The 22,013-nt window shown below is 47.5% G+C and overlaps 1 protein-coding gene across 3 annotated transcripts in view; it reads right to left on the reverse strand.

The window, feature by feature from the left end:
* Positions 1–22,013, reverse strand: part of EXOC2 (exocyst complex component 2) — a 122,627-nt gene that overhangs the window by 41,253 nt on the left and 59,361 nt on the right. For all 3 annotated transcript variants that reach the window (XM_018038889.1, XM_018038888.1, XM_018038887.1), the window contains exons 12-21: positions 21,656–21,781; positions 18,471–18,595; positions 11,704–11,769; positions 11,377–11,534; positions 10,914–11,035; positions 9,338–9,399; positions 3,833–3,913; positions 3,436–3,495; positions 2,658–2,719; positions 1,137–1,203 (exon numbers count right to left, since the gene is read on the reverse strand). In XM_018038889.1, coding sequence (XP_017894378.1) covers positions 1,137–1,203; positions 2,658–2,719; positions 3,436–3,495; positions 3,833–3,913; positions 9,338–9,399; positions 10,914–11,035; positions 11,377–11,534; positions 11,704–11,769; positions 18,471–18,595; positions 21,656–21,781 — 929 coding nt within the window. The remainder of the gene's footprint in view (positions 1–1,136; positions 1,204–2,657; positions 2,720–3,435; positions 3,496–3,832; positions 3,914–9,337; positions 9,400–10,913; positions 11,036–11,376; positions 11,535–11,703; positions 11,770–18,470; positions 18,596–21,655; positions 21,782–22,013) is intronic.

Consider the following 22,013-nt stretch of genomic DNA (forward strand, 5'->3'; position numbering starts at 1 on the left):
CGTGCCCCACGAGCCCTGGCTCCCATCCGGCCTGCGGGCACTCCAGCAGCCGCTTTCCCATCTGGATTGCTTTCTCTCGAAGCTTCCTTCTGTGGAGCTCCCAGGCTCTCTCTTCGGGCCTCCCCTTGAATCCTGAACCCCAATATGATCTCTATATACGTGGTCTCCTCTCTAGCCACTAGGATTGTCCCTTGAATCCTCATCCCTTCCCAGGCCTCGCACTGCTGATCTACAAATCTGTACCTGGACTTCTCTCCCGGGGGCCAACTGCCCACTAGACAGCCCATCTGAACACCTCTCATTCAACACATCTGGTCCCAAACTGATGTTTTAACCTTTCTGTAGACCTATTTTCTTCCTGAATTCTCTCTGTGAGCAGTACTATTATCTGCCTAGTCACAAAAGTAATTAAACCTACAACAGTGTTTTTAAAAAAATTATTTTGATTATACTTTTTCTAATAAAACAAATCCTTATTTAGGAGTTGATACTTATAACCGTAGAAATGATATATGGCAGGAATTTAGGTCACGTTTCCTTTCTTGAGAGAAACATACACAACCATCCTTCAAGCTAATGACAAGTGGAGAGGGTCACTACTAATTTTTAAGAAAACTGGAGTTTGAATTTTAACAGCTAGATTAACACACAGAACAAAGCATGTGTGTGAATCATCCCTAAACACACGCATGTGTTTAAAATACACGTGAGTTTATAGGGAAGGTGATTTGGTTTTGCCATGGAATTCTGAGTTTAAATAAAATGCTAATAGGGAACTTACCAAAAAAAAAAAAAAAACAGAGAAGAGCAGAGCTTCTCTGATTAAAGAGGAAAACAGGGAAATGGTGCCTGTCCTTTGCCTCCTTCCTGCCTTTCAAGCACTAGAGCGTGACATGATGCAGAGGGCAGATGGAAATACTTATGCTGTAAGTTTCAGCTAATAAGTATGGGCTGCGTACAGCATTGTATTTTACTAAAACTTCCCCAAAACAAAATGAAGCACCAAAGTAAGAGCAGCATGCCACAGGAATGGCGCGGCCACAACGGACGCTCAGGCGGAGCCATGAGCAGCCGCTGTGCAGTTTCCAACGCCATGCTTCACTTTCTATCTACCATCTCTTCACAGTCTCACTTACAGAAGTCAGACCGAAGTCTTCATGGATGCTTCCAAACAAATCAGGAGAAGAAACGTCAACGGAGAGACTGATTAGAGAAGTAAGGAAGAGAACAGTTACAGTTAAAGCACTAAAATTAAAAACGTTAATACAATATGTCAGTTATACCTCAGTAAAAAATTCTATAAAACCTGTGTAAATTTGACTTTAAAATCTTTTGGTCAAAAATCATATAACTTTCTGCTTTTTAATATTTAACACCTAACAGCTCAAAGTAGAAACTGTGAACTATCTGTTAACGTGGGCCATATAAAATGTGTTTGTGGGGTCTTCCCAATAATTTAATTTCTACGTATAGACTCTCATAATCGAAATGTTTTTGCCCATCACAATCTAGAGGGAACTTGTTCAAGCTCATGTTCACAGTAAATGACTAACAGGAGAGCTGAGTCAGGAAATTAGTTACTAACCCACAAGTGACCGGATACACAGAACTGCAGGGGAAGGGACACCCAAGAGCTACCAGTAAATTTACAGACACGGCAGGTGACAAGTAACACCTCGGCAGGATCTCTTTCTTTAAATCTGACCATCTGATTTCAGAATTCATATGGAAGATGAAAAAGATATCAAATAATATTTTAAAATAGAAAAAGCAATAAAAGCAATCTGAAAAAGAGTTAAAATAATGATAATTAAAACAATATAAACTGCTAGGAAACATCTGTGAGTAAACAGAGCAGAAAGGCTCAGAAACACCTTCACTGCTAGACTTCAGTGACATGTGGAACAGAAGCCGTAGCAAGACAAGACTCAACCAGAAATATCAGGAAGCTGCTAACACCACGAATTCCTGGTAAACGAATACGCTGACCCTAAAAATCAAAGGCAGACCCGAACTGGAAACTTATCAGGCCTCAGAGGAATCAATGTCTCATAGAGTGAGAGGCAAAACCAGGCAAATATGGGAACATCTCCAGCTGTCAGTTAGATTACAGCTTTAATTAAGAGGCAATTATCTCAGTATTATGTGTGTGCAAGCAGAAACCTCAGGTACAGCAAGTCCCATGTGCCAAATATTCAGAAAGACGAAGTTTCAACAACCCCAGAGAGCAGCACGATGACAGAACGCTCTCTCGGATCTCAAGCATCAGGACGCAGGTAACTGAGCCGGCCGGAACATCACCCCACCCACACTGCGGGCCTCTAGCAGCAGCTGGGACAACACCCGACACAGAACCGCACGGCTGCCAACAAGGAGGAGGTGCATTTTCACCCTATTATTAAAACCCTGCTTCTCTGGATAGTTAGGGAGCTAACCGTGTACTCGGTTTGCTCACAGGGCCTCTAGTAAAGCTGAAGCAAGTCCAGAAGATGAGGAAACTGTGGAAAGAGTCCAGGCCAAATATAGAAACGTGCGATTCCCATGAACACTCGCTCTCTTATTGCTAAGTCTCAGGATGCAAGACCAAACACAGAGCAGGAGGCTGTGTTTCCAGTCGGCACGGACGCCCCGGCGAGGCTGATCTCGGCCCCACTTACTGTGCAGTGTCTACATCGGCGTCGGGCTTGGTGCTCAGCTGCTCCAGGCAGTACAGGAAACCCTAGGCCAAAAATGGGACATTTCAGTGACAGGAACCCTCAGAGGCTCATCTGTTTGGACAGCAAAGAGCATTTTCCGTAAATAACCAGAAATACAGTGTATCTCCTGCACGTGGTCTATATGTATATGGGCCTTGTTAGGGGTAAGCTGCATCCCACATACACAGCACATCTGCACACGCACATATGAACATGAGCACTGGGGGCACGTGTCCCCATGTATAACGCTGAGTGATTAGAAAAGCTGACGGCACCTATGTTCCGACCCCACTGTTGAGTTCTTGAATACATTTTATTTCCCCCCTCTCACTCACTCATGTGTTCAGCTGTGTGTATGTGCCCACAAGGCGCTGGCCCCAAAGAACTTGGGGCTCTAGATAAAATGGAAACCACTGTCACGCCATTTAATCTGTGCTCCAGCAGAGACACATATACACATACATGCACACACACATACACATACATGCACACACACACAGACACACACAAAGTCCCACGAGAACACAGAAGGGCAGCATAACGCTGAGTCACTGGGGGAGGCACTGCTGAGCGAGCTGCAACTACTCTTGCCTTGAACTTACCTACCATCAACTATGACGGACTCGCACAAAATGAAAAGGACGCACGTGATTGTCAGCACCTGCTCTACACTGATTATAAACAGGAGGGAGGCCGACGGTCTCCACTGCCTCGGGTCTCCACTGCCTCCACCAAGTACCTGCATGATATTGATGCTCAGCTGGCAAACCTCTTCCTGGGTTTTAGGGTGCTGGAAGACCTGTAAGGAGGAATGAGAATTTTTGTACTTAGCTAAGAAAACCTTTTGTTCATGGAGCTCGATGTCAACAGTGAACACGTGGACGAGGGCATCCAGGGTGGACAACCCAATTCTGAAAGGGGACGCAGACAGAGAGCCAGCCTCCAGCCGAGCAACAGGGTGGCAGTTCTGGCTCCGCACTGACCCACGCCCGTGTGCTGGGTGCCCCCTGCCCGGGAGCCGCCCCCCGACACTCACGCTGGCCTCTCCGGGCTTGCACTCCAGGATTCGGGCTCTGCACTGACCCACGCCCGTGTGCTGGGTGCCCCCTGCCCGGGAGCCGCCCCCCGACACTCACGCTGGCCTCTCCGGGCTTGCACTCCAGGACGCCACGCAGCGACTGCAGGGACAGCAGCACACAGCGCTCGAACCGGCAGGGCTGCGGAGACAGAGCAGACGGGCCTGGGCGCGCAGCCCCCACACCCGGCTCCCCAGGCGCGTGGGGAGGGCAGGGCCCCACGCGGCGTCCCTGCTGCCCGGGCCGGCACAGTCTGCACCGGGCGTCGGCAGACAGTGGCCCCAGCAGGGGAAAGGACATCTAACTCAGCTAGAACACAAGCCAGGTAAAGCGAGAACCCTCCCCCCGCAGTCTCTTCTGGAAGAGGGGAGGGGCCAGGATGAAGCACAACCGTAACACACTCTGGGAGAAGCGTGCGCCCCGGGCCTCGCTTGTCTCTGGACCCATCAACACGAGGTGCTGGCAACCATGACCGGAGGAGGGCTGGCACCTGCCATTCAGAACCCTCTCCACAGTCTCCTTCTGTGTCCATCGAGTCAGAAAATGAAACTTGAAAATATCTCATTTGAGATGAGTCTGCACAAGCCCCAGCTGCTCCTACGGGTTCCCTCTGTGCAAATCCATTTCAGGGGACAGCAGCACACATTCTTGTTACCTGTACATTCTGGAGTGGAATCAAAACTGTCACTTTTTACAAAAAAAGGCACAGAAATAAAACAGTGGATGCCAAAGTAGAGTAGATGCAATGGAGAGGAGGACTGGGCCCCCAGAGGAAGACAAACGGAGGGATCTGTCTCGGCAGGAGAAGCCCCTGGGACAGCGAGACCTGAAGGACAGGGGCGGTCCCCACGGACAGAGTCGAGGGGCCCATGGGAGGCGGCAGAGCCTGTGTGGACCGCCCCATGCAGAACCTGCAGGCAGAACTCTCCTCCATAACATGCTTGTTATTAACAACTTAGGGGGAGACATTGTATACAAACCAAAGAAACACAAGTTTATACTTTCTCATAAGAAGGAATCCAGGCCTAAGAAAAGCTAACAGTACCTCGACTTGATGTCATTTTAATACTGCACTTTGGAGCCGCCAGAGGGCACCAGAGAGAACATGCCAAAGTCCAAGAGAGAAAAAGAAGGTTGGGGGTGGATGCCGAATGAAATGCCGCCCGCACCAAGTATTTAAGGAATTGAAAAGCCTCTTAGATCAGACCTGATGAGCCCGCCTACCTGCCCCAGAAGGCAGGAAGATCTGAGATGTTAGCACAGGAACACTGGGAGTCCAACCCCGAATGTCAACGGCGGGCAGCTGGGTGCTGCTTCCCTGTCTGGCCATCTTGCTTTCCTGCACTAGGGTGAGGGTTCGGGCCAGGAAGCGAGCAGAGAGCCCCGGGGCCAGAAGGCCCGGGGACAGGTGAGTCTACACGGCGGCAGCTGCTTCTTTTATGAAAAGAAAGAAGAGGCGCCGTGTCTGCATTGTGCCAGGGCATCGCCCGAGTCAGCGCATTGTAACTTGTCGTGGTATCATTCCAGTTATTCTGAAAGAAGAGAATTCTCAGAATTATCCAAACTGAAAGAAGGCAGAAAACATTTTCAGCACTTATAGAAAACAGGATGCTCTCCAGCGATGTTTCAGGCACAGGCACGGCGCAAAGCTTGTGTGCATTTCCTTAGCTTGATAAGGACTCACAGGGAAAGCTAAACAGCCTCACGTCAAACAAACGGGATCAGTACTACCAAATGCTAAGACGACAAAGTCCTGAGTGTAACAGCCTTTGAAACCACTGACTCTCTGTTCAAACCTGAGAACCCCAGATGCACTCCAGGCCAGCACTCATGACTGGGCCCTGTATGTGGCTCCAAGCCTGGATTCATCCCTCGTCCTGCAAGTCTGTGCCCGGGGCTGACAGCCGCCCGGCTCCGGCAGGCTGACGCGGTGAGCACGCTTCTTCAACAACGGTCATGAGGCACGCTGGCTGGCGCCAAATCACCGTGAGTGGTTTAGGCCTCTGGCTCGTGTGTCATGAGACATGAATCAATGATTCTACGGTTACAGTTTCTCACCACATTATAGTTTAACTTGACTAGAAACAAGTCTCTACAGTAACCATCTCAGAGGACCTTCCAGGGGATTCGTCTACAAACAGCCTCAGGCGTGGCCATCTCTGCACACACTGTGGACCCAGACGTGCACCCACCACACACACTACACGCGTGTGCGAGGGACACCGACCGGCAGAAGCACCTGAAGTTAATCCCTTCTTTATGACTAACTTGTTCGATTTCTGTCAGACTTTTTTTTTTTTAAATGAACATAAATCCCTGAAAGCAGATGCTGTGTTTTCTCAAAATGAACATACATCTTTTTCTTTGTACAAGATGATCTGAAGCCGGCACCAAGACCCAGGGCCAGGCCGGCGCTACCTGCTCTGCCCGGCTTGTGTCATTCCCGGCAGGTATTCGGGGGGGCTGGTCCGGTGATGCGTCTGTGGCCTGCCAACCAGGCTCACTGTGATAACTAGGGAGGACAGGAGTATAGGAAGAGCTTTGATAACAGTAAGGCTTCATGTAAATGTAGGGTACTTTCATTACAGTGGTAATAAATTAAACTCCTCTGTATATGTGTAAAGCTTTTTACAGCTTTTTTCTACAGCATCTTGTTTAATTCTAACCAACAATACAGTGAACAAAGGTTCTGCTGCTTCTTTAACTAGAGGCAGAGAGGTTAAGTAGCTTCGGAAGATGCACCGTACCGAGGCAGCTGAGGAGAGCCAGGTCAGACGCTCAAGCCGCGCAGTGCCGCCTGCTCACCACGCCCGACACAAGCTCAGTGCCAGCCAGACGCACGTTGTGCGTGAGATGTTTTAGTTTCCAGGAACCACAATCCGGAAAGTGAAAGAAATTTTAATTTATAACATGCAGTATTTCAAAGTATTATTTCAACACGTAGGCAACATACAAAGTTGAGATTTTTTTGAGTTGTTTTTTGAGTCTGGTTTGAGTTTTGAGTCTGAAGCTAGGTGCCAAGTGGCTGCATGCAGTTTGAATGGTACAGGGCGGTTCCATACCACCTCCTCCTAAATATTTAGTTATAGGAGAGTTTGTATTTAAACACAAATATGTGAAAAATAAACTACATAAAACAGAAATTTTTTAAAATCCTTTAAAATATAATTGTAACAAAGTTATAATTTCAGCATGATTTAATTTACAAAAATTCAGAAGCGTGTGGTATTCCACACACACACTTGCATATCTTTGTATTAACTTAAAAGAGAATCTTGAAGGAAAGAATTTCAACTTGTCAAAATTCCCCAACTGTCAGAGAAAGACTGTGGACATGCACACAAAAAAATTCAAGGACGTGAAGAAACGTTACCGGGGACGGCTGCTCCTCAACAAGCTCAGCCCCACCACCCTGTAAGTGTGGGCAAGGCAGACCACTTTATCCTAGCGTCCCTGTCCCCTAAGGTAAGACAAGTTACTGGACAAGCAATGTGCTTGGCTGAAAACCTAGATATTTTCCCCAGCATCTGTTGCAGATAGTAGTGGGCACGTGGATAAATTCTGGCCAATTAGATGTAAACAGAGCTGTCAGCTGTGGCTCCTGGGAAAATGCTGGACTTCCCTGTGGACAGGAATAAGGCCTGATGTGATGGCTGGAGTTGCAGTTGCCACCCTGTGACCATGAGGTATCCTGAGAAAGAAGCCACACTAAGGCCCACAAAGCAGGGGTCAGAGGAGCCCTGGACCCCGCCTGCACTGCGTGCTACAGATGCCACACCAGTACCGACCTCTTCAGTGGGAGAGAAAAAGGACACACCCCTTGTTTAAGCCACTGCACATCTAACCTTGCCTAACATCCACCTGAGAAACGCTGGGCTGGAAGAAGCACAGGCTGGAATCAAGATTGCCGGGAGAAAAAACATCAGTCACCTCAGATATGCAGGTGGCACCACCCTTATGGCAGAAAGTGAAGAGGAGCTAAGGAGCCTCTCGATGAAAGTGAAAGAGGAGCGTGAAAAAGGTGGCTTAAAGCTCAACATTCAGAAAACGAAGATCATGGCATCTGGTCCCATCACTTCATGGGAAGTGGATGGGGAAACAATGGAAACAGTGGCAGACTTTATTTTGGGGGGCTCCAAAGTCACTGCAGATGGTGACTGCAGCCATGAAATTAAAAGATGCTTACTCCTTGGAAGGAAAGTTATGACCAACCTAGATAGTATATTCAAAAACAGAGACGTTACTTTGCTAGCAAAGGTCCGTCTAGTCAAGGCTATGGTTTTTCCAGTGGTCGTGTATGGATGTGAGAGTTGGACTGTGAAGAAAGCCGAGCGCCAAAGAATTGATGCTTTTGAGCTGTGGTGTTGGAGAAGACTCTTGAGAGTCCCTTGGATTGCAAGGAGATCCAACCAGTCCATTCTGAAGGAGATCAGTCCTGGGTGTTCAATGGAAGGACTGATGCTGAAGCTGAAACTCCAGTACTTTGGCCACCTCATGTGAACAGTTGACTCATTGGAAAAGACTCTGATGCTGGGAAGGGATTGGGGGCAGGAGGAGAAGGGGACGACAGAGGATGAGATGGCTGGATGGCATCACCGACTCGATGGACGTGAGTTTGAGTGAACTCTGGGAGTTGGTGATGGACAGGGAGGCCTGGCGTGCTGCGATTCATGGGGTCGCAAAGAGTTGGACACGACTGAGCAACTGAACTGAACTGAAAACCCACCTATAGGGCTGTTGTGGGATCCATGAAACAGACTTGAAAACACAAAACTCACGATCCCTGACCTTAATTTCAAGGGGACTCTGGAAAACCTCAAGTCCCATCTGGGAAGATGGCAGTGCTAGAGTGAGAGGCTGCGGCTCTGACTGCCCACCTCACCTCTGTGCACATCTGGAGAAATGCTTACTGTCCTCTGTTCTGCCTTAGGGTCTAGCAACAAACAACATTTTGTTTTTTTGTATCCTGCTGTTCTGAAAAATTCAAGTTGTTGGGAAGCTTAGCATTACATTGAAAAATGTTAACACAAATAGGACTTACAGGATGAAGAATGATCACTCTAGAGGTGGTCCACTGTTTCACTAATTTTTAAGCATATGTGGTTCGGAGAAGGCAATGGCACCCCACTCCAGTACTCTTGCCTGGAAAATCCCATGGACAGAGGAGCCTGGTAGGCTGCAGTCCATGGGGTTGCTAAGAGTCAGACACGACTGAGCGACTTCACTTTCACTTCTCACTTTCATGCATTGGAGAAGGAAATGGCAACCCACTCCAGTGTTCTTGCCTGGAGAATCCCAGGGACGGGGAAGCCTGGTGGGCTGCCGTCTACAGGGTCTCACAGCGTTGGACACGACTGAAGTGACCTAGCAGCAGCAGCAGCAGCGTATGAGGTTAGTGCTAACCAAAAATGACTATGAGGAGGAAAACTTTAAGGAATTTGCTTTTCCATTTCCAGAAAATGCTTAGGGTTGCAACAGTGCATCACTCATTATCATCATAATAAATCAATTATTCTGGACGTAACAGACACTAATGACTACTCATCTAGAGGAATTTAAACTTACTAGAGACGTCAGGCCTTCGCTGTCGACAACCCAGTCTTCCTTTTCAGCCAACCTCTTTATGTCTACAGGGGAGACAAGTACACAAGCACATCTTACTACAGTTATTTCACTGAACTTCAGAGACATAAAAATCCATAAAGGTTATGGTTTTTAATTGTTTTATATAAGTTCGCAAAAAATTAGTGAAAACAGGGATAGGCCTCCTTGGTGGCTCAGACAGTAAAGACTCCCCTCCCAGTGCAGGAGACCCGGCTGCGACCCCTGAGTTGGGAGGATCCCCTGGAAAAGGAAATGGCTACCCACTCTAGCGTTCGTGCCTGGAAAATTCCACGGACAGAGGGGCCTGGTGGGCTACAGCCCATGGGGTCACGAAGAGTCGGACACAACTGAATGACTAACACACCTAATTCTGGAAGACTCAAGGATTTAAATGTGTGTTACTCACTGGATTTTTCTATTAAAACATTAATGTAAATAAAACTGTCTAAAAAATGCCAGGCCAGGTTCACTGACAACTTCACACTTACTCAGCACTCCTGATAATATTCAACAGGTACAGTATAAGACACAAGGCATTTCCCCCGAGATTTCTAATAACCAGTGTGGACTCTCTCTGTCCTGCACGTTCCCAACAACCAAAGTGTGATGCCCACGGTGGGAGGAACAGACCTGGGCTCGGCCCCTCAGCTGGGCCGGGGGCAGACCAGCCAGCCTATGACACAATTTTCTAATAGCCAGTGTGGACTGTCCATCCTGCACGCCCCTAGAACAACAACGTGGTGCCCACGGCAGGAGGGACAGACCTGGGCGCGGCCCCTCAGCTGGGCCGGGGGCAGACCAGCCGGCCTATGACACAATTTTCTAATAGCCAGCGTGGACTGTCCGTCCTGCACGCCCCTAGAACAACAGCGTGATGCCCACGGCAGGAGAAACAGATCTGGGCACACTTGAGGGCGCAGCCCCTCACCAGGGCAGGGGCCAGTGTCACGCAGACATGGCCGGGCTATAACAAAGTCCCAAGAAAGACACTAGCGGCCTGCACCGTTCCTAACAATGTTCTCAACTGCTTCTGAAACACGTCACACCCAAAAGGCTGCTCCATAATCTTCTTCTTATATATGCAAAAACCCTGAAAACTCTAAAAGCATTAAGAAAATGAGCATCACCTGTAACTTCTGCTGCAAAGAGAAACTTAAGTCCTTCTTCTGACTTAATGCTGATGTTCCTAAATCAAAAATTTTTTAAATTTTAAATATACATGTATATTTTCCAAATTAAGATCATACTTTATACACATTTTATAGTCTACTTTTTCCACTTGACATTTTCCATAAGGATGGTCTTACATCCTTAAGTATTTTTCAAGAGTATCCATTTAATTTCTTCATGGCCCAGCATCTCAAAGTAAACAGGATTTGAAAGAAAAAAAAAAAACCACATTGAACAGCAACAGATAATACGAAATATTCACATTTGCACAAGAGCTCCCTTCTTGTTTCTGAGGGTTTGGGAACTGGAAAGAGGTGGCGTGTGCATAGCTGCTGCTGAGCCAATGCCGTCAGTGTTCCCGACGTACCTTCGGCTGTGTGCTGCAGCGTGACCACCACGCAGCGCACTCGGAGGTCCAAGACGAGGTCCTGGATGGTCTGCAGCAGGTCACTAGGGATCTCAAGGGCGGCCAGCGAGTCATACGTCAGCCTGTGGGACAAACACAGCGAGACGAAGCTGAGCACAGGGGCCTGGAGTGGTTCCCAGCATCGTTCTGCGTCCCACCACGCTTCACGGCGGCGCTGACGGGCTTCTGCTGTATGCTGAAGACAAGGGCTGTAACGCCACAGTGACTCTGATTGAACAGTAACAAAGGTGACACTCTCATCAGGCCTGAGCACCCGGGAGGCTCAGGAGCTGGGTCATCAGACAACACGCAGCAAACAGTGGACACAAAAGGGCAGAGCAAAATTCTTTGCTGAGTGTGTCTTTTTCTCCCCTAAAAAGACAAAAATATTTGCCCCTCCTCTGGAGAATGCAGCCACGTTTACCTGAGGGTCTGGATGGTGTGGGCCAGCCACTGTCCAGGGAGCTCAGCCTTCGCCTCCCAGCCTCCGTGCTGCCGCCCGCCGCCCTCCGCCGCGCCGAGCGGGAGCAGGGCCCCGCGGACCAGCTTCACCAGACACTGCATGACTTCCTGGATCATTTTCTGCACATTGAAGGACAAGCAGAGCTGCATTAGAAGGCACCAGACTTGCCTGAATCAGTCACATCTGTCAGCCTGCACTAGACAAGTGTCATGAATGGGGATCAGGCCTTCCAGCCACTTTGAGAAAACCCTACCCCAAGAAAGAGTCTACACACTTATCCTTACTTACCTTAAAATCATTTTGTCTTTGCCTTACATTCTTTGATCTCTCAATGTGGCCTGACTTCTCAGCGGTCTGAAAAATGAAAATAATAAAAAACAAAAAACTTATTAGTTGTCTCTAGAAATAATTCATAAAATAAGAAAGCTTAGCTGTTATATGTAAGGAGAATATGAAATATGGTTATAACTTGATTAAAAGGAATGTATAAGTAGTCTCAGTCTCTGATTAATGGCAAGAATACACAGAAGAACTGTACAAAAAAGATCTTCACGACCCAGATAATCACGATGGTGTGATCACTCATCTAGAGCCAGACATCCTGGAATGTGAAGTCAAGTGGGCCTTAGAAAGCATCACTACAAACAAAGCTAGTGGAGGTGATGGAATTCCAGTAGAGCTATTTCAAATCCTGAAAGATGATGCTGTGAAAGTGCTGCACTCAATATGCCAACAAATTTGGAAAACTCAGCAGTGGCCACAGGACTGGAAAAGCTCAGTTTTCATTCCAATCCCTAAGAAAGGCAATGCCAAAGAATGCTCAAACTACCGCACAATTGCACTCATCTCACACACTAGTAAAGTAATACTCAAAATTCTCCAAGCCAGGCTTCAGCAATACGTGAACCGTGAATCTCCAGATGTTCAAGCTGGTTTTAGAAAAGACAGAGGAACCAGAGATCAAATTGTCAACATCCACTGGATCATGGAAAAAGCAAGAGAGTTCCAGAAAAACATCTATTTCTGCTTTATTGACTATGCCAAAGCCTTTGACTGTGTAGATCACAATAAACTGTGGAAAATTCTGAAAGAGATGGGAATACCACACCACCTGACTTGCCTCTTGAGAAACCTGTATGCAGGCCAGGAAGCAACAGTTAGAACTGGACATGGAACAACAGACTGGTTCCAAACAGGAAAAGGAGTACGTCAAGGCTGTATATTGTCACCCTGCTTATTTAACTTTTATGCAGAGTACATCATGAGAAACGCTGGACTGGAAGAAACAAACTGGAATCAAGATTGCCAAGAGAAATATCAATCACCTCAGATATGCAGATGACACCACCCTTATGGCAGAAAGTGAAGAGGAGCTAAAAAGCCTCTTGATGAAAGTGAAAGAGGAGAGTGCAAAAGTTGGCTTAAAGCTCAACATTCAGAAAACGAAGATCATGGCATCTGGTCCCATCACTTCATGGGAAATAGATGGGGAGACAGGGGAAACAGTGTCAGACTTTATTTTGGGGGGCTCCAAAATCACTGCAGATGGTGACTGCAGCCATGAAATTAATAGACGCTTACTCCCTGGAAGAAAAGTTATCAGCAACCTACATAGCATATTCAAAAGCAGAGACATTACTTTGACAACTAAGGTCCGTCTAGTCAAGGCTGTGGTTTTTCCTGTGGTCGTGTATGGATGCGAGAGTTGGACTGTGAAGAAGGCTGAGCGCCGAAGAATCGATGCTTTTGAACTGTGGTGTTGGAGAAGACTCTTGAGAGTCCCTTGGACTGCAAGGAGATCCAACCAGTCCATTCTGAAGGAGATCAACCCTGGGATTTCTTTGGAAGGAATGATGCTAAAGCTGAAACTTCAGTACTTTGGCCACCTCATGCGAAGAGTTGACTCACTGGAAAAGACTCTGATGCTGGGCGGGATTGGGGGCAGGAGGAGAAGGGGACGACAGAGGATGAGATGGCTGGATGGCATCATGGACTCGATGGATGCGAGTCTGCATGAACTCTGGGATTTGGTGATGGACAGGGAGGCCTGGCGTGCTGCGATTCATGGGGTCGCAAAGATTCGGACACGACTGAGCGACTGAACTGAACTGAATTAGAAAACCCTCCTTATTTCAACAAGAAGCTATTTATCTTCCTAAAAGCTTTAAGTACAATTCCCGAAAGTAACCCTAAGTACGAGGCTGAAGCTATCCTTTCTGTAGGTGCATGTCACATGCCGTTCTCATCTGCGACTTTCTACGGTTGGACCTACAGGCATGGCGCCCACGACGGCGCTCCAGAGCCGCTTCCCAGGCTGGAAGAGAAACGGGAGCAAGAGCAGCTCCGGGTGGGTCCGGCCATCTGCGGGGCCCTGGTCCACCGCCCCCCCCCCCCAATGTGTGTGTGCTCAGTGGTGTCCGACTCTTTGCGACCCCATGGACTGTTGCCCACGAGGCTCCTCTGTCCGTGGGATATCCAGGCAAGAGCACTGGAGTGGGCTGCCACGCCCTCCTCCAGGGGACCTTCCTGACCCAGGGATTGAACCTGCATCTCTGGTACCTCCTGCATTGGCCGGCGGGCTCTTTACAAACGCACCACGTGGGGAACCCTGCCCCCACACTCCCCGAAGTATTCGAGACTATAAGCATGAATGGTGGCGTTTTATTTTTTTTTAATTACACATCAGTACTCTTCTTCCAGGGATTTTCGTCCAGTTTGGAGGGAGTGTATTCTAGAACTGACTGTAGAATCACGTTTCCCTCTGATTTCTCTTTCTCCTTAGAGCAGTGTGTAGAAGACCACTTTACACTGATTAAGAGAGGAATCTCTTCAACTGGATTTCAGTTAACTTTTTATTATCAAATTTTCTTACAACCCAATATTATTCTATAGAATGTCCTAGCAGGACAAACTTAGGACACTTTCCAAAGGAACAAGTCATCATGAAATGGCATAATATAAAAAAACTCACCACCATAACGTGAAAAGGGAAAACAGTGGTGTATTTAGGTGGAATAATGCATTATAAATGACTATGATACTGACACCAAGGTAATTTTAAAATACTTCAGGTAATGTCATTTTTTTTTAGGTATAAGCTAGAGAAACTGTGGAGAGCCATCTACATGGTCAACACTTTTGACCCGAAGGAGGAAGACAAGGATAAGGATGCTGCTGTTTTCACCAAGAGGGAGACACCCTGATGGACAAGGTCAGCCGACACAGACACACACCCCTCTCTGGCAGTAACTCTCACTTCTTATGCAACTTTTAAAGTTTTTTTCTTTGTAGTGATGCATTTTTTGAAAGAACGAAAAATCACGATAATAAATCAACAAGTGAATTCCTAAGTCTCTTGGCCAACAACACTCAAAATTCTTTGTACACCAGGATTTACAGAAGTTGATGCTTTTCTCCCTTTAAGACACTTGAGAAGCAACTGAGGTGATGCAGAGCTGCGGTGAGGTGCGAGCGGAGGGGCTCACGGCGGAGCCCGACCAGCCGGAAGGGCAAGGGGCAAAGGGCGCGGTGTCCCCATCCCCAGGGCTGCGACTGAGGCTTCACCGTGCAGACACACCTGACGAGATCCCTGGCGACTGAACTCAGCCTTCAGCCCTTCTCTCTGGGGTGGCACTGAAAGTTCCTACCCTCTAAACCCACGGCCGGTCCTCTGGACAACGAGCCTGGACTCAGCGGGGAGATGAGACACTTGCTAACATGCCTGCACACTTACGAAGTCACAGTATCAGAAGTGAAGACCAAATACATACGTCTCATTGTAAGTCATAAGATCACAGCTCCAAATTCACATTTCCAGCCCAAATCTTTCCTCACAGAAAGATCTCCTTTCCAAATCTGAATTTCAGATTGCCTTCTTGGTGTCTGCAGATGGCCTGAGCAGAACAGAGTGAAAGGGTGGCTTTCTGGGTCTGGAGTCTGCTGGCCTGCAGCTGGGAACCACAGGGCCTCCAGCACACTGACTATGGGCCCTGGGCCATTAACTCCGCAGTCCTGGGAGACAGCTCCTTGGAATAAACCCACTCTCTCCATACATATCCTGCTGAAAACAGAGCCGGCGTCGTTTGTTTTCCTGAGCGCTGACCATAAGGCCTGGCTTGCTGTGCTGCACAGGAAGGGGAGGGACTCTCACAGAAGGCGCAATCTGTCTCCGTGAAGGGCTGTGCCCATATAAAACTAAGTATCCTGACTGCCGGACGGCGTTTTTCTTGTTGTATCTGCAACAGCACTAAATGTCTGTCCAATGGGAAGATTACTTCAAAGTCCTTTGTCCTGTGAAATAGCTTTGAATCAATGGAAAGAGTAAAAATCAACTGTTAAAAACATCATACTAAAATTAAGGCTAAACTTTTCCACAATAGTCTCGCCCACCAAACAGGTGCTAGTGTGTGCATGAAGACGCCGAGGGGAAAGAATAGCTGTTTAGACTCCGAGGGCGTCTCCAATCACGTAAAGAAGTGAGCAGCTGGAGTGAGTGGGTGGGGGAACCAGTTGTAAGGCCTTCCTCTTCCAACCAGTAAAAAAATTTGTTACTTATTGTTTTTGTTTGATAAAGAGTTGAATATCTCCAACATGCTGAATTATGTGCAGTTTGCCCTGCTTTTAAAAAGAAAATTTTGAGGGTGGGATGATTTGGGAGAATGGCATTCTAACATGTATACTATCATGTAAGAATTGAATCGCCAGTCTATGTCTGACACAGGATACAGCATGCTTGGGGCTGGTGCATGGGGATGACCCAGAGAGATGTTATGGGGAGGGAGGTGGGAGGGGGGTTCATGTTTGGGAACGCATGTAAAAATTAAAGATTTTAAAATTTAAAAAAAAAAAAAATTTTTTAAAAATAAGAAAATTTTGCAACAGGAAGAACATTTTAATTTACATACTATGAGTTATACAATTTTTTAAAATGCTGACTCCTAATATTTAAAAATTTGGATACTTTAAAAGTTTTCACCTGAAAATACACTATATTTAAAAGATATCTAAAGGTGAGATCTTACCCTACTATTAACCATTTCACTAGCTAAACCCTTAACTCTTTCCTGCACACACAGACCAAAACTGCTCTGTGGTCAGACCGACGGTTAGACTGCACTGTTTTGATTCACACGAGTCGCTTCGCGTGGCCGTGACTCGTCTGAAGAACTATTTGTTAAACTGTTGGAAACTCCATCTAAATCTTTTAACGGATGAACTCTAAATAAAACAAAAATAGTTTTACAACAAGAAAAGAAATTCAAGTAAGTTGTAACTAAATATTTCAGAGCTTTCTTGTATGAAATGAAATACCAAAAACCCTGGAGCTCTTCCCAACATTGACTCCAGTCTCTGGTTCTGACTCATGGCATGACAGGACCCTCTCCTCACTCGCCCACTCCCTCCACTGTCCTCTGGGGTCTTACTAGCTCTCCAGTAGAGGGTAACATAGTTAAAAACACACCCAAACCTGTGGAGTAAACTGCACTTGACTAATAACATTACTATAAACTTTTAAGAGAAGTTTATGACTATAAATAGGTAGAAACTCCACAGGCAAATCCAACTCATACAACTAATTACAAGTGATTTTTTTTTCAGGGCTAATATTATTCCTGAGCTCATTTATTTTTCATCTGCAATTAAATACTTCATCTAGACATTTACCACAACTAGGTATAACCTGTAAGGCAGGAAAATATAGTCCCTTTTCACTACATTATTCCAGATCAAAAACTCTAAAAAGACTCAAGATGAGATAACTACTGTCCATGTGGATGGGGAGCACCTCCAGAAACTGATACAACTGGAAGGAAACACACTCTGCTGGGAAAAAAAGCAATGAGCTTCAGGCAGTGTCCAGGGCACCGCTCCCTTAGGCATGTGAGCCCCTGCCTCAACGCCGCCCCACACACCTCTGGTCAACACCACTGCCTCACTCCTTACAGCTATGAGACACCTACTGTGTGCCAGGCCAACAACACTTCAAATACTGAAAGAATGCTTTCTCCAAACAGAAAGAGCAGCATCTCATTTATCTGCCAGGTTCTGTCGTAAGCATTTCACATGCCGCTAGCTGCCACATCACAGCTAGTCAGCGGCACACACTGGGTGTTCAGACGCTGACACTCTGCAAAGGAAGCTATAAACACACCTGTCCAGGCACTGGTGTGGAGGCACCTCCTCTTTCCAGTCTCAAGGGGGACCTGCTTTGGGGGGGCAGGTAAGAGGGTGAGGGTGCAACATGGCGGGGGGCCCGTGTGCAGTGGAGCGCTGACGAAGCTGCTTCAGGGCGCCTGAAGGCACGCTCCTCCTTGGGAGCAACAAGCAGCTCTGCATGTGTGAAAGCCAAACTCTGTGCACGCTGTACGGGAGGCTGCCCTCTGCACAGAGCTTTCTTCTAACGACTGATAAAAAGCCTCGGAGTCTACACCCTGGGACCTGGGGGCCTGCCACGGGTGAACAGGGAGGGACAGCAGAGCTGCTTCTTTGCGTCCCTAACTTCTGTGCTGCCAACTATCTGTGATCAGGACACTGAGCACATGTGCAGCTTCTGAGAACATAAACACTTAAACAACTTCTCAGGTGGAGCACGCAGGGGCCAGAAAACAGGATCTTTAAGTTCTGTCCAACCGGGAAAGTCCTGCCCACTTCAGACCTAGGTGCGGGATGCAGACATTTTCTCCGTGTTTTATCACTTGCTTCCGGTCGACTGCACCGCAGTCTCACCCACAGCACGGCCTGACTGGCACTGTCCTCAGCCCAGAGTCTTGTCCTCTGAGTGGCCGTCTCCCCAAACCCTCACCCACCTCCTGGGAGACACCTCACTACTCTCTCTACAGTCGAGGGCCCGAGGCCAGAACAGGGAGGGCACCTGATCAAGGCCACACAGCTATCAGTGTTAGGGCTGTACAGAATTTTCAACTAATCTAAAAATATCTGACGATAGAGGCTCTGGGCTTCTGAGGTTTTAAAAAAGTCACTTCAAAATCTAAAATGATTAAGACTAGAAGCTCACAATGACTGAGCTACATCTACAGTCAAATCTGCACACATACCTCGCTGAAAAGGCTTCCATTGACATATGAAATCCAGAGTTTCCAGAAGTTGGGCAGCTGACTTAAAACAAGCTTGGTCAATTTTTCAACAAATGCCACCCGATGAGGGGTCTTGCATCTCCATGCTAAAGGGGAAAAGAAGGGAACAGTGTTAGTATACTTCTGAATCAAGAGTGAAGATCTCTTTGAACACACTGCTGTACCCACAACTAACTTCACAACTGGGCAGTGGTGCAGTCAGGAGCCCGGGAGCCTCACAGCAGGGCAGTGGGGAGGGCAGGGGCCCAGGAGCCTCACAACTGGGCAGTGGTGCACTCAGGAGCCCGGGAGCCTCACAGCAGGGCAGTGGGGAGGGCAGGGGCCAGGGAGCCTCACAGCAGGGCAGCGGGGAGGGCAGGGGCCAGGGAGCCTCACAACTGGGCAGTGGTGCACTCAGGAGCCCGGGAGCCTCACAGCAGGGCAGTGGGGAGGGCAGGGGCCAGGGAGCCTCACAGCGGGGCAGTGGGGAGGGCAGGGGCCAGGGAACCTCACAGCGGGGCAGTGGGGAGGGCAGGGGCCAGGGAACCTCACAGCGGGGCAGTGGGGAGGGCAGGGGCCAGGGAGCCTCACAACTGGGCAGTGGTGCAGTCAGGAGCCCGGGAGCCTCACAGTGGGGCAGTAGGGAGGGCAGGGGCCCAGGAGCCCCACAGGCAGGCAGGGAGCAGTCCTCCTGACCAGCCCAGTCCTTTCAGCCGGGGCTCTAGAAGGCAGGCTACTGCTCCAGCAGATTAACCACAGGCCTTGCCAGAAACACGCTTATTCCCAAGTAATTGATAAAGTCTCACACTCTTTAAAGGGAGACAACAAAACCCAGACACTCAACACTGAACATTCCCAGTGTCTGAGAAACAATAAAACATGACTAGCCAGAATGAAAGGCAGGGGAAAGAGAATCAGAACCAGAAAACCGGGAGAAAACTAGTTAAGAGTAACTAGTTAAGAGTAAATGACAGAGATGGAATTAACCCACAAAGACAATGTTCAAGTAAAAGAAAACATGAAAATGATGAGGAAAGAAAGGGAAGAAATTCAAAAGAACCAAATGGAACTTCTAGAGATGAAAAAACAATGTGAAATGTTTAGGTTAGCCACTGAAGATAAAACACCAGAGAAGCTGAAGGCAGAGTAATCAACTCTATAATGGAGCAGAGTGGAAAGACGGGTGAGGATCAGACCTCTGCAGTCTATGGATAACCCACTGGATCAACAGACATGCCACTGGGGTCCAGAAAAGGAAGCAGAAAGTCTGACAAAGTGATTGCCCAGAATCTCCCAAATTGGATGAAAACTTTCAGAACTGGATAAAGCAGATGCAAGAAGCTTGACATAACCCAGGCAGGATAAATCTGAACTACTCGACCCGGATCACGGCAAACTAAGATCATGGCACCCGGTCCCATCACTTCACGGCAAATAGACGGGGAAACGGTGGAGAGTGAGAGACTCTATTTTGGGGGATCCAAAATCACTGCAGATGGTGACTGCAGTCATGAAATTAAAAGGAAGCTTGGTCCTTGGAAGAAAAGCTATGACCAACCTAGACAGCATAGTAAAAAGCAGAGACATTACTTCACTGAAAAAGGTCCGTCTAGTCAAGGCTATGGTTTTCCCAGTGGTCATGTATGGATGTGAGAGTTGGACTGTAAAGAAGGCTTAGCGCTGAAGAACTGATGCTTCTGAACTGTGGTGTTGAAGAAGACTCCTGAGAGTCCCTTGAACTGCAAGGAGATCCAACCAGTCCATCCTAAAGGAAATCAGTCCTGAATATTCATTCGAAGGACTGATGCTGAAGCTGAAACTCCAATACTCTGGCCACCTGATGTGAAGAACTGACTCATTTGGAAAAGACCCTACCTGATGCTGGGAAAGATTGAAGGCGGGAGGAGAAGGGGACGAGAGAGAAGGAGATGGTTGGATGGCATCACCAACTTGATGGACATCAATTTGAGCAAGCTCCAGGAGTTGGTGATGGAAAGGGAAGCCTGGTGCGCTGCAGTCCATGGGGTCGCAAAGAGTCGGGCACGACTGAGTGACTGAACTGAACGGACTCGAGATGAAGATGATATAATTCAGTCAGCCTCAAGTGTCACTTCTGAGTTAAGCCTGTTAGAGGGTCAGCTGGCGGCAGGGCAGCATGGAGCAGCAGGGAGAGGTGCACACAGCGTTCGCAGACTCCGCACCACCCTCGTCAGGGAAGGAGGTGTGCCCTGACACTCCGCAGTCTGACTGTGGATCAGACCCTGGTGGCCTCTGCTCACAGGGCTACACGCTACACACTGGACAGAAGCAAGTAGCCATGTTCTTCCCGGTATTTACTCCAGTGTCTGGTGGGAACAGGGTAAGAAGGGGGAACGCTGACAGTTACATAGAGAACCTTTCATTTAGCACAAAAGAGTCATCTGATTTTAAGTTGTGCTTACGACGTACATTCATTCATATTAATAAATCTCTACTCTAATACTTGAAAGAATAATACGAAATACTCTGAAATAACCTTCAGAGGTACTTGCAATTAGTAAGACGTATTTCTACTGCCTCATGTGCGTTCCTTACATTGATTACTGAGGTTATGAGCCATCAGTGACTAACCGGTACGTAAATGCACCATAACCACGCGTTCCACATCTCTCATGTGCAAACAAACAGCAGGTTAAGTGTCAACCTCAGGAAAAAACATGACACAGTTACAATCTGAGATGCCTTACTTACCCCAGGAACGATGATTACCAATTTATGATTAATATTAAATGAGCAACTCTTTTTCAAACCAAATTCTAAAATTCGGTAAAAAATTGTCCACTATTTTTCTGTACTGCCTACAGAAACTAACTTTTGTTGCAACATTCATCCTGAAGAAGTTCTCAGAGAATTTTTCCTGTGGCATATTTTGAAAAACTCAACCACAGAAACGTGAGTAATACTGACCTATGCCCAATGGTTTCTTAAAAAATCAAATGGCATTTCTTTAATGTGCAATGTAAAATACATCGTGATTGTCTAAGTTTAACTTCTGGGCTGTTACTTAACAAGTAGAAAGCATGATGGCTGGTAAGAGCAGCAGCAACACAAGTAATTATGGAACTTCCCAGGAGAAAACCGGCAGCTACACAAGCACAAATCTGAAAGAAGCGGAGGGAGACACGCACCGTCATCCCGACCAGGCTGGAAGCTGCTGCCCCTCTTCAGCGACGCTGTCTGCCCAAGGTGACTGGGCGCAGAGGCACGCAACTCGGCGTCGAGGTCCAGTGAGGTGCCGTGAAGGCCCGGGGGCCCTGAAAAGAGAGGCGGTGTTTTCTTGGACTCCCGGAAATTACTAGGTGATTAAATGGACCGAAATCTAGACCTCGCTCTAAATTTCCATCTTTTAAATAAGACATCAACTGAAGTAGAACTAGAAATATTTTGTCTAAATAGCTTTTAAAAGTCACTCCCACCATACAGATATGGAGGATTAAATCTGTTACTCTGGCTTAGTACAGACACAAAACTTATGTATCATTTCAG

This window comes from Capra hircus, chromosome 23 (genome assembly GCF_001704415.2).
Source record: "Capra hircus breed San Clemente chromosome 23, ASM170441v1, whole genome shotgun sequence".
NCBI classification, from domain to species: Eukaryota; Metazoa; Chordata; class Mammalia; order Artiodactyla; family Bovidae; genus Capra; species Capra hircus.